This window comes from Thermobia domestica, chromosome 3 (genome assembly GCF_964235325.1).
Source record: "Thermobia domestica chromosome 3, izTheDome1.hap1.1, whole genome shotgun sequence".
Classification (NCBI taxonomy): Eukaryota; Metazoa; Arthropoda; class Insecta; order Zygentoma; family Lepismatidae; genus Thermobia; species Thermobia domestica.
The window spans coordinates 160,071,388-160,085,366 of NC_137456.1; the positions used below are offsets into that span (position 1 = coordinate 160,071,388).

At 35.2% G+C, this 13,979-nt stretch overlaps 1 protein-coding gene across 5 annotated transcripts in view; it reads right to left on the reverse strand.

Moving 5' to 3' along the window:
• Ptp10D (Protein tyrosine phosphatase 10D) overlaps positions 1-13,979 on the reverse strand; it is a 279,629-nt gene that overhangs the window by 119,253 nt on the left and 146,397 nt on the right. For all 5 annotated transcript variants that reach the window (XM_081751951.1, XM_081751950.1, XM_081751948.1 and 2 more), the window contains exon 2: positions 2,605-2,851. In XM_081751951.1, coding sequence (XP_081608077.1) covers positions 2,605-2,851 — 247 coding nt within the window. The remainder of the gene's footprint in view (positions 1-2,604; positions 2,852-13,979) is intronic.

Below are 13,979 nucleotides of genomic sequence, written 5' to 3' on the forward strand. Positions count from 1 at the left end.
ACACACAAAACAGCAATTTCAGGACTCGGAAAATTTGCATTCCGGCACTGAAAACACACAAAGTTCAACTGACGCAGCACCGTTGTTCCCGCGCATCTCCAAACGAGTACAGTTAGTAGTGACACCTAGTAAGTAAACAAGAAAGCAGCACCGGCGCGCTAATGTTTTCGCTTTTTTTCAGAATTGCTACTGTGACAACGTGCCCCTTGTGACAATGTGCCCCGGTCTTCCCTACGTTTGACGAGTTTAACGCCATATGTGCCGGTACTACCAGTAAATATGTTGAGTTAATTTTGAGTTTAACGTCCCGGTCAGCAGCGAGGCTATATGAGACGTGGTCCTACTGATTAACGTGGAATCCGAACCACATGAGCTCCCGCCGGGAATCGAACCTGGGTCTCCCACGCCAGGGTCTCCCACGCCAAAGGCGCGTACGCTAACCGCTTAGCCACGGAGGAGCTCCAGTAAATATGTAGTACATTAGTAAAACTATTAGTATTATTTCTTACCTTTGATGGTAGCACAAGTATTCTTCAGTAAAATTTAGTTTTCCAACAATAACAGTTTAGTTCAGTTATTTGTTGGTATTCTTCAAATAAGCATTCTTTAGGATCAACACCAACAATAGCGTAAAAATTTTTGTCCAATTTAAGAAGCTTAATGCTCTGAGTTCCGAAAACTACGTAACACTTACTACTTTAAATGCTGAATTTAAACTTCCGTACTAGTGGAAGTTTCGATGTACAGTAAAGAAAGCTGCATTTTCGAGGGGGAAAAAAGTCGCCAAAGAAATGCTCGGGAAATTCCCACAATTGAACGCACAAAGCATCGGAACTGAATACTTCAACAATAAAACTATTTATTTTACGCTGGAAGATATTTAATTTCATTTAAGACATTTTGAAACATTTACTTTATAAAATATGAATTATATCTTTGTTAATTGTTTTAAATTAATTTTCTGGAAAGAAACGTCTTGCAACAAATGCTCGGGAATTTCACCTAATTGAACGAACAAAATATCGAAAGTGACCTTCAAATAAAACCATTTATTTTACGCTGTTAAATTAATATATTTGGTGTTCATATTTGACAAACGTCACTGAGACTTCTGGGATGATTCGATCTACATTTGTTCGTTCGTCTGCCTGTACCACACATACTACAGAGTATCACCTTCGATGTTTTAAGTTTAAATTTCCAGGGTACAAGCACGAGACACACTAAATTTCCAGTATAGATTTTGGCGGTATACTAGCGTACAATTTCAAAATGGTGGCTTTAGAAAAAATAGCGGGTATCAACGCTACAAAGTGCAATTTTCGGTCTTTTAAGTTGATTTTTTTTTTAGAATATAAGCACGAGACACTCTAAATTAGATGTATATATTTTGGCGGCGATCTAACGTAAAATTTCAAAATGGCGGCCATTTTTTCAAAACAGCAGTGAATAGAAAATTGTTGCAAGTTGTGACAATGATAATCTTGAAATATAAACCACATTTTAACACTTTTACCCCAAAGACATTGAAATATTTCGAAAAAACCCAATTAAACCCGAAAAACCCGATTAAACCCGAAAATACCCGAAAAAACCCACATGGGCCCAGGTGGGTTGGGCTTTTTAAAAAAAAACCGGGTTTTTTCAAACCCTGTCTATTAACTACTCCGCCGATTTATCTTTCCTTTTACGCCTTGTAGTCCTTGCACCACTGGATACGCCTCTTCGGATTTACTGCTTTGACCAGGGGTTCGGCGATAGCGGCCCTGCCATGAATTTTCATTTTATGAAGTTCCCGTCGCACTGTTTTCGATGAAACAGGGTTCTGTAGGCCGGAATTGAGTTCAGATGTAATTTTCATTGCAGTGGTCTTCTTTTTAGCTGCTACAATCCGTTTTAATGCCCTCCGGTCCCTACCTGACAGGATTGTCTTTCGACCACTGTTGTGCTTTGCAGACGTCTTTGCCCATGAATTGTGTATGCCCTCGTGACATTGGACACAGTGCCTTTCAATATCCTCACAATGTTCGCCACTGTTGCCACTGAAGTTCCAACGATCATTCCTCTTTGGAAGTCTGTCAGGTAGCCATTTTACCGCACCACTTTCACACCATGACACTCACAGGTGAACTGGTTACTGCTGACGGAAGAGGAAGGTCCACATGACACATTGAAAACAAAAAAACGATCCGCAATCGGAACACGTGTTGTACAGTGGAGGGTCAAAATTACGTGTCCTGTATGAAAGGCTTTTAGATTTTTTTTGTCTAAACCTGTATATATTATATATATATATATATATATATATATATATATATAAGCATAGATAATTTTGACGCAAAATCATTTCAGATATCATCAGGCTACATCAAATACACCGATTTTGAAACCTAGCAAGAGACTGTTTAGGTTTCCCGGAAAACTGACCTCATTAACTGCAATGCTTATGTGTCTATTTGTTTTATCAAAACAAACAGTCTCCGCAGATAAGCTATAGCTACATGACGAACATTTTAAATTTAGTGCAAGAAATATTCCCTACGCAATACTGAACTGAAATAAACTGTCAAAAATTAAAATGCTCAAGAGACGAAAAATACTTACTGGTAGTGATGGAAGCAGTCCATGTGAGCCAGTCATTGAAGGTAGAATTTGTGTAGTACAACCAAAAGTCATATTTTGTTCCTGGAAGACCATCAGAAAATTGTATAACATCTGCAATTTCATGCGCTGCAAAAGTAGTGTTTGGAGGAGGATTTCCGTGGGGTGGATTGTAATCGAGGCGGTAAAAGCTTCCTTCTTGACTCAAATTCCCAGGGATTTGAATGACAAGGTCAGCTCCTATGCAGATCTGTAATGAAAGATGTATCGTTTTAATAACATTACAACATAGTATTAATTACAGTAATTCTAGATATAACAGGTTTCTATTCCTTACTAACTTGCTTCAAATAAAAACAAGGATTGTGTACAAGAGTTGGGGTTTGGCTGATTAGAATTGTACATTAATTAAGCTACCACACTCCAAGCAGCAGTTATTATTGTAAAAATCTTATAGCATTAATGATTTATCATACACAAAGTTTGATAACACTCAATTCTAAGTTAGTTCGACAATTGTTTTGAAAGCATTATAAAAATTGGAGAGATTGTGTTTTGCATATCAATTATTTATAGCCTTATTGAAGTTAACGAGAAATGAAGAATTTTATTTTCCAACTGTTTCCAAATTAAAAACTGTTTCCATTAAAAAAAAAAAAAAAAAAAAACTAAATTTGAAAACTACTGTAATTTGTTCTTAAAAGCATTTAACTTTCCCCTCATATTATTATTATGTAAATTATTTCACCATCATTCATTTACACTGATCACTGTTTTCTTTAGTCAAAGGTCAAAATAGCCGAATATTCAAGTTCAAAATCAATTAATGTAACAATCAACATGAATAAAATCACATGCCATTCAAACTATAAAATGCACCTACGCAGATTTCTTATGATCACAGAAAGGATGATGCCCTTCAGCGAACTCAATACTTTGACACTGGTTGATTACGTCGATCATCATCATTATCTTCAACGTAACAAATGTTTTTGTAAGATCGAATTATCCTTGCTAAAAGTAAAGCTAGCAACTCGTACTGGTACTCTTCTCCTTTTAAGTACTGCATTTGATGGATAGTATACGACTTTCGATATCTATCATCCTGAAGAGCAAACGCTAAAACATTAAAGTCCTTTGAGACCAAATGGTTAGCCTGCATGGTCTCGGTTCCCAATGATGGATATCTGACATGGACACGAACGTGAGTAGTGTCCCGGATCCCACTTTAAGCAACAGGTCATGTTTTATATAATCTCAAAGTTGGCAATGAACGTTAAATTCAAATCAGTCAATCGAATACAATAATGTATATCTGGCTCTTTTATATTGTAGAAAGACTATATCGGAGAAATATTAATTTGTATGTCAAAGTGAACACATGTGTTATGCTTGTAGTAGTAACATTATTCATAATATAGCCTACAATTTATCCATTCATTCTAGATCCACAATTTCCAGCTTTTTTATATAGACTACCCTTTTCAATTACATGAAAATGAACTTCCCTCTGTCTTCGTAGCTAGTGGTTCTGTCTAACTACTTCGGGTAAAATGGGCTAGAACTTGCATTCGTGCATAACAATAAGAGAAACAAACAATTAATATTACCATCAAATTCGACTAACGGCTTCTTCGTATGCTTCATATTGGTTTGTTTCTAATAAGATATTTTTTTTTTTTTTTTTTTTAGAAACAAGGAATAATATTTCTGGGCATTCGTCATCTATGCCCTTTTAAACCTGTTACGTAGGAGGGATAATGTTCCTCGGCGATCACACTACCCGGGGAAGTGGAGAAGAAAGGAAACGACCTGGGACTTTCATGTTAGGTATCATTCCGCAATTTGCCTGGTAGGAATGATGAAAACAAAGGACTGCTCGCACCAAAGTCGAGTTAGCGACTACGCTTCGCGGGGCCGTTGTAATGAGATATATTTGGTCTCTAAATGTTATATGAATTACATACAGTGGAAGTCATAAGTATTCGTACACCGACTGCAAGCTATGATTAAATGCTTGTAGCTCCGACTTTGTTGGAGATAGAGCATTGAAACAAAAGGCATTGCATTTCCCATTAATTTCTTTCTTATGTGCAAAACAAACAAATGTACAGAATGCGAAAACATAGACACATAATGGCAAAAGAAACCAAAATGAACATGGTTTTGATGTGTCAAAAGTATTCGTACACTGAAATTAAGGACAAAAGCGTTCAGCTGTTCGAGCTGTTGTTCACGCCCTCTGGCGGTTAGAACGCCCTCTGGTAGTTTGCAAAGTTAAACACAGCCACAGGCCAGCGAAACATCATTCAAGAGCAAAGACTGATTCAAGACGAAAGACATAATGGGTCGAAAAGGACATAGACAACAGAACTAGAAAGAAAAATAATTATAAGGCTTCATAACGACTGCAAATCCTTACGGGAGATATCAGATATTATCGGAAGACCACGTTCGACCGTGCAGTCAATCATAGATCGATAGTGCAAAACAAAAATAGTCAAAAACATGCCGCGAAGTGGACGTCCACGGAAGATCACGGGACAATGTGCGCGTATACTACTGAACGAAATTAAGAAGAACCCAAGAATCAGTGCTCCGCATATGGTGGCAGAAGCAGCCAAATCTGGTATGTCAGTTTCAGAAAGCACTGTGCGTCGTGCTTTCAAAAAACAAGGGTATAATGGGCGTGTTGCTCGAAAGAATTTTTTTGTTTCCGAAGTGAACAGGAAGAAGAGGCTCCAGTTTGCAAAGTCTTACGTGAACAAAGATGTGACTTTCTGGGACAAAGTGGTATTCTCAGACGAGAGTAAATTTAATGTTTTTGGTTCCGACGATAAACAAATGATGTGGCGGAAGTCAAATAAAGAGATGGACCTGATATATCTGCGGCGAACCGTCAAGCATGGAAGTGGGGGAGTGCTAGTTTGGGGGTGCATGAGTGTTTCGGGAGTGGGAGAGCTGACAATTTTCAACGGTACTATGGATCAGCATATGTACATTGACATCTGAAGAAAAATCTACGTCCTAGTGCTGATCAAATGGGCCTGCAAGATAACTTTATATTTCAACAGGACAATGATCCCGAATATACGGCACACAATACAAAGCTCTGGTTACTGTACAATGTGCCAAAGCAACTGGCCACTCCTCCTCAATTGCCTGACCTCAATCCGATTGAGCTTTTATGGCACTTACTCGAAAAGAAACTAAGCAATCGCAGCATTACGAGTAAACGTTCTTTGCAAACTGCACTGGAAGAGGAATGGGCTTCTATAACAGTCGAGGATACGCGACGTTTGGTGCACTCAATGTCGAAGCGCCTTCTAGCTATAATAAGGGCCAAAGGGAACCCAACCAAGTATTGAATCATGCGCAATCTTTTTCTTTCTGAACGTTTCTTAAGTGTACGAATACTTTTGACACATCAAAATCATGTTCATTTTTGTTTCTTTTGCCATTATTTGCCTATGTTTTCGCATTCACAGAACTTTTGTTTTGTAAATAATAAATAACTTAATGGATAATGCAGTGCCGTTTGTTTCAATGCTCTATCTTCAACAAAGTCGGAGCTACGGGCATTTAATAACAACTTGCAGTCGGTGTACGAATACTTATGACTTCCACTGTAGGCTATGTTAACCTAGGCTAATGTTCTTTGGGAGCATGAATACTATATTTGTGTACATCACGACTACTATTATTATCAATTGTCGACCTGGATCGGAACGGCATACCGGTAGTGAATTAAGGTGCCATAAATCATACCAATTGTAAACATTTAAAATAAGCTCTTCTATACTGAAATACTACCCATGTGCAAATTTGTTCATTTCACCTTCCTTTCTTCTTTCCTTTCTCTCTCTCTCTCTCTCTCTCTCTCTCCCTTCTCTTTCTTGCTCGATTGAATTGCATTGGTGGATCTATTTTTTCAACACATTAAAGTGTATTTATTTATCACTTTCCTATTATTGAGAATGTAATCTTCGACATTATGAATATAAAAATAAGTGTATTATCTGCCGTTCTCTATCCCATACCTCTATAATCAATACTACAGTACAAGTAACATTACTGCTCTCGACTGTGGGAATCTTTTAAATGTTAATTTCTCCTGATGATGTATTGGTACTATTTGGGTCGTGGTTGACTTACTCAAGACAAAGCGCAGAAGCAACGAAGTGAAAAGCTCAGGATGGATCGAATGACCTTTTAAAAAATACTTTTATAAGAAAACAACTCCCTCCGGATTTTCGCACCAATTGCTCTTGCTTCATTCAGATCGTCTTCCCTCTAACGTTTAACACCATCCTTAGTTTCTAAACATAGTGGTACATTTCCTGTAGAGAAAAAATATTCCTATGCACCTTATACGAGTATCTTAAAATTAATATATACCTATTAACATTTGAAGTGTTTTTCTTTCCTTACAAATCAATCTTAACCGGCGGAGCTCATGTGATTCGGATTCCACGTTAATCAGTAGGTCCCGCCTCATATAGCCTCGTTCCTGAAAGGGACGTTTAACTCAAAATCAACTCAAATCAATCTTAAGTTTGAACATTACGAAAATGAACTCAATACAAATGACAAGATATATAAATCGAGGGGGAAAAATTAAAACTTTCAGTTTAACGTCCCACAATTATGTCCTTCAGCCTAGTGGAGACAAATGATTACGGCAAGTAATTGATGATTGAAGAATTGTTGGAAGGAAACGGAAGTACCTCGTGAAAACCCACGAATACAATGTTGTCGACCAAAAACTTATTTGCTTGGAGAACGAACCACGGACCATATGCACCAGAGATGAGCGTTCAACCACTGCCTTAAGTTTGTGCCTTAATTGTTCATGTGCTATTAAGAAACTTTCGTTTCAAACTTCTGTAGAACTCCCTAGTGGCTAAGTGGTTGGCGTACGCGCCTTTGGCGTGGGAGACTCGGTTTGGTTCCCGGTGGGAACTCATGTGGTTCAGATCCCACGCTAAGCTATAAGTTCACTCTCATATAGTCTCGCTGCTGAAAGCGAGCTAAACTGCAAATCAAATCAATCAAAGTTTTGTAACTTTTATATCACTGATCAATTATTACGTAAGTTAATAATGAATATATCGAGTTCAATGTTTTAAATGATTAAACTAATTACAATACATAGTTATAGGTATATAATCCTGATATGTACCACTAGCTCTCTAAAGGTGTCAAAGCTACTCGCCTGCTGGTGTTTTTCTCCAATACACTATAAAAGAGGCTTTGCCACTAAACAAGTTAATTTGGAATAATTACAGCTTTTCAAAAAACAAATTATTTAAAACTAAATTTCTTTATAATCCAAAGAAAACACAATTGTGAGCACGTGTACTATTTTTCCTCAACCATTTAGCAAGTACTAGTGTAAAAAACAAGAAATGAGAAAAACTTCATTTGAAAATCAGCGAAACTACCCCCATAAGTTCTGCTCTTAATCAAATTAGTACATATTCTATGTATTTTGATAAAAGTCTGAACACTGCGGAGATTAAACTATAAGCACTTCATTTACTACCGGTACAACATTGTATAACGAAGAATATGCGCATTTGATTTTAATGTAGATTAAGGTACTCGACGTTACGTAAAATATTTTGTAGTCAGTCACGTATTGCCATAATGGTAGGAACTCAAAACAAATTACAAATAATTATATTCCCGACTGCACATGTGAATGTTTTAAACGGAGGGGGGCAAAACAAGGAACATGCAATTATATTCTCTTCAAACGTTCTTCAAAAGCGATTACTTTTTAACGGTACATAACATTTATTTATTTGTTTTTTAAGAATAAAATATTTCAAAATAAGCTCAATTCTGTCTTCTACAGAAAAGAGAGGAAAAACGCTGTCTATTACATAACAATATGCGGGCAACGAATTAAGACAATATGGGGTAAGTAATTAAATATGCCTCATAGTTACTTATTATTATACAATTACATTAATTTTACACTTTCCAGCCATTCGACAAGTTTAGCTGTAACACAGACAAGCAAAAAGTAGCCGCGTGAAAAACCATGGTTTCTTACTTAGTTACCAATACATCATGTCGGTTTCTCATGTATAATTTCCAGCAAAAGTCGATCCCCCTATGAAATAACCTTCACCAACTATCTCCAAATGAATATAACAATTTAAAAAAAAAGAAATCTGTAATAACCTAAGGAGGATATGACCTTTTCTAATAACCTAATGAAGACAAATTTTCTAACACCAAACTGCACCAAAACGGGACCACCCATTCCTAACAAAAAATGTATTAAATAGAAATATATTGATTTGTGCTCACAACTGCACAAATACTACTTTCAACAAAGGTAATATAAGCGTACAATGAGGAGACTACATGTGAATCACATGAATTCCTGTATCACCTCCTTTATCTAAAACAATACTATGGTATTCCTTTATTGCGCAGTGAAAATGGCTTTTTGTATTACTGGAGCTAATGCGATACGCGAATATTATGCTCACATAGCGCTAAGTTTCTATATTCAACACTGCTTAAAGAAATGTAATACATAATTAAGAATTCTCTTCATCGTTCACTGCACTTACGGTAAAATACAACGCCTTTATTCCTCGTTTATATTTTCCTCCTGGGCTTAATTCCAGCTTCCTGTCACTTTAGTGGATTTTGAAAAGAGGTGTATCCCGTGTATCAGCTAACAGAACGAGCTAGGAGGAAATCCGGGTTCGACTTCCGGAGGGAGTTCATGTGGTTTGGATTCCACGTTTTATCCAGTCTCACTCCTGAAAAGACGCTAAACTCGAATAGATCCATCTAGAATGAGCTTGACTCGGACTTCGTCCGTTTCATTGATATCATAAGTTACCCCGAGTACTTGGGCCTAGTATCGGAAGTGTTAAAAAAATAATTCCATGGTCGAAGTATATACCTGCAAGCAAACGCAGGTCCTACGGCACGTACAAACATCATTTACAATGAATAAAATTATACACGAACGCGTTAACTTCCTCCCTCCCCATTCCGTCCCACACACCTGACGAAATCCTGGATATTAAACTACCAGCAAGTAATCAGAACAGTAGTAGTCAGTTTCTAAATGTCAGATGTTTCTAAAACATTATATACTTATTGTTATGAATTATTCTACAATACATAGCGTGTAGAAGGCACACAATATTTTATTAAATACTTCTTTGTATGTACTAGATAATAATAATTACTATTATTATGTGTAGTTGATAATTATTTTATATATATCGGTATATACTGTAATATTTTCTGGTCTGTTGTAAATTACTTTTAGTACGAGCTGTTCGCACCACTGAAAATAGTTATGGGTAATCTTTGTTTCTGAACCCACTGATTTAGTATAAGGGAAATTATTTCTGTTTTCTTTGAAACGAACTGAAATTTCTATCGTTTAATTTTATTGATTTCTTTTACAAATCAATTTAAATGTCCCTTATTTTATGGAATTAAATTTCATGATATGTAATTCTAATATTTGAAAATCAAATTTAAGGAGCAGACTATTAAATATTTTTCAAAAGCTAACAATTTTTCTTTTGCCAGTTTTTCGTAAGTGAAAAGTGATAATACAATGTAACTTACCACAGTAACAGATAATGTTATTCTACACCCGAAAATACGAATCGCAAGAATTTTGTGCTGCCATCCATAGATATTACAGTGTGACCAGAATCTGAATTACCCAAAAATCTAGGTTATGGCAGCGACTAGAAAAATTAACTCAGCGGCAATTGATGATTTATCATGTTGTCTGTGTTCCTTGTTAACTACTTTTTAAATAATATTTGTATTTATTTTGTAATAAAGAGTACAAAATAGATAATTTCTAATAAACAGTACAATTAAAATACAAATATTATTTAAAAAGTAATTAACAAGGAACACAGACAGCATGGTAAGTCATCAATTTTCGTTGAGTTCATCTTTCTAGTCGCTGCCATAACTTAGATTTTTGGGTAATTCAAATTCTGGTCACGCTGTAATTTCTATGCATGGCAACACTGAAAATTCTTGCGATTCGTATTTTCGGGTGTAGAATAACATTATCTATTACTGTGGTAAGTTACATTTCATTATCACTTTTTACTTACGAAAAACTGGCAAAAGAAAAATTGTTAGCTTTTGAAAAATATTTAGTAGTCTGGCCCCTTAAGCAATATCAAATTTATATATAATGCAAATAAATTTAGAAAAAGCAAGGGATATTTAACTTTTTATCTTTAAAAAATATACTGATTATTATTTATGTATTAAATATTTGATTTTAGTTCTATTTTCAATTTGAATTATTAGAAATAAGAACTCAATCGCCACAAAATAAATTTCAATGATTCTTTCATTTAAAAGTCGGAGAGATTGAGAGGCTAACCAATCATGTCGTAGTTCTAACTTTGTTTCAAAGTTCAAAGAAAATAGTCTTTTATATGATTGGGTAATTGAATATACAGGGTTCCCACTGATCTCGAGAAATCTATTTCCTTGACTTTCTCCTGACGTTTGGCAGGAAATTCCCTGACTTTCATGACAGGTATCGGATGACGTTGACATATAAATAAGGGAAAAATAACGGTGAACATATATATATATATATATATATATATATATATATATATATATATATATATATATATATATATATATATATATATATATATATATGAGAACACTTATTCTGTAGAAACAAATAGTAATCAATTGCTCACTTATCTCCCATAAAAATCTGAGCAACTCCCACACTGTGTTAATTAATACCTACCCACAAACATTTGACAATCAATCACTCTGAAGATACTATACTTCTTATACATTCATGTATAAAATTTCCCTAACTTTCCCTGATTTTTGGTCTTTTTCCCTGAGTTTTCCTAATCTGCACCATTTTCCCTGATATCCATGACCAGTAGAACCCTGATATACAGTAATCAAATGAATAGAATAAACATGTGCAAAATATTGAATGAATTTTGGGTATATAAATATTACATATAGCATCGTGTGTAATTTGTACGAATATATTTGTAACAAATTATATTGTATATTCACTTGTAAAATATTTTATATTTTTGTCCTTAGCGAAGCGAAAACTCTTATCTTGTAGTTAAAAAAGAAAAAGTTAAATGTGAAAATGTCTGTTTGACAGAGAACTTTATTTTTAAACAAATCTTTGAACATCTTTAAGTTTAACGTCCGACGATTATGTCCTTTAGGCTAAGGAGACTGATTAGTAAGGTGAATGAGTGATAATGGAAGACTTGGTGGAACAAGATGTAGGAGGAAACAGGAGTATCTCAGGAAAACCCACGAATCTGATGTTGTCTGCCACGAACTTACTTGGCCAGGGATCGAACCAAGCACCCCAAGCATCAGAGATGAGCACTCTACCACTGAACTACGGTACTCCCTTATAAATCGTACAGTTGTTATCATGTTGGTGCTTTGATACTACCCATAGAAACTATATCTGATTTGGATTCAATGATATTATCGTATGAATACAGAAAGGACCATTTCAATTCCCAACTCTGTCATCGTTTGCTATTCCATCATTACCTCACCACCTCCAACTATCAAATGAATAACAAGTATTCTATTAAATGTACAATTACACTTTAAAAGATGGCTACTTATATCGCTAATATAGATTTATGTAATAAAGTGTATTAAAATATCTAGTACTATTATGAAAGTTTTAATTAATTCCTCAGATATATTTAGGTACCGGTGCACTCTATACCAGTACTATTCAACCGAGGGTACGTGAAGATGTTTCTGGGATACCTGATGCTGCTTCTGGAGGTCTGCTGGTAGTTGACAGTTCTGGTGACAGTTCACTGCAAATGAAATTGTTAGTTCTAAAGTTACTTTTAGTTTTTGAATTTTTAACATTATCCTCAGTGTACGAATTATCAGGGAAGAGTCTCAATAGAACTGGATGTCTCCCGTATATTTTGAAGTGCACTTTATCCCTAGTCTTTTTATTTAGTCTCTATTTGCTCCCCTTTTTAATCAACAGAATATTTGTATTAAGTTTAATAAGTTCATTTCGATTTCTTTTAAACAGCTTCAGAGGTACACAATTGAATGGCAAACGTGTCTAGGGATACGCGAGAAAAAAAGGTTAAATAGCACTGCTCTATACCTCCGGGTGCGGAGACTGATGGTGGAAAGAGGAACACCAAAACTCAGGTTTATTAGATTGTGTGCGTGAGTGAAGTAGGAATAAAACTTCCTTCAGTTTATCTTAAATAAATCATAGGTATTTGTGGTTCGAATGAGCAATAGCATCAAACCGCTGCATGCAACGAAAACGTACAAAATGAACTGGATGAACAGCAGAAAGTCAGAATGTAGGAAGTTTCGAACTAGAAATTGAAAAAAAAAAAAAAGGAAGGAAGGAAAGGGAACATTATTGGGTTCTCAATAAGCAGTGTGTTGGATTTGTCACTTAAATTCCAAATTCTGTTTTATAATTTATATTACAGAAAATCCTTCACCTAATTATAGTGAAAAACATTCAGTATCATTATTTCTGTTGAACTATTGTATATTCATAATTAATGTAACATTTATCAAAGGTCGTTTGATGTAGAATGAGCTATATTATAGTTGCAACTAACTGCAAAAACTGTATGTTCTCGTCTTTTAATTTGAAAATAATGCCAACTTTTATTTTCTCTAAATTTCCTTTTCACTTTAATTACCTGTACTATGTGCTTACGCAATTAGCAAGGTTATATATCCTAAGGAAAGCTTTTGATGGTAACTTACACTTCTTTTCCCCTTGAGTATTTTTAAAATCAAGATTCCATGTTAGACCTTTTTTCGTCCAGAATATCTCTGACATTTCTATATTTTATCTATAGGATTAAAAAAAAAAAAAAAACTACAGGAAAACCCAACCAAAGAAACAACCTTGAAAGAACAGGTTAGACAAAAATCATGTGGACACCATGACATCGAAAGCATTGCAGCACTATAAAGCTAACATGTATTCTATCAAGGACACGGCAACTACACACATTAAGAAGAATTTTAAGTAAAATTATTGTCGCTTCTTTTATTCTTGAATGGTTCTGCTTCTCATCTTCACGGCCCAAGGAACCACATAATCACCTTCTGCGGAAAAGAAAGGAAACCAAGCTACCTACAACCACCTCGATCCATAGAGTTATTATTTAACAACGAACACTTAAGTCAATGAAGAAACAGTACAATGATGAAATTATATACTTTAATGTATGTAAATAAAATTATGTAAACAAAAAGTAACAACCAATATCAGTAAATATTGTTCCTATTAATATTACCACTGACTCCAATAGACACTTTAGAATCAAATAAAGAAC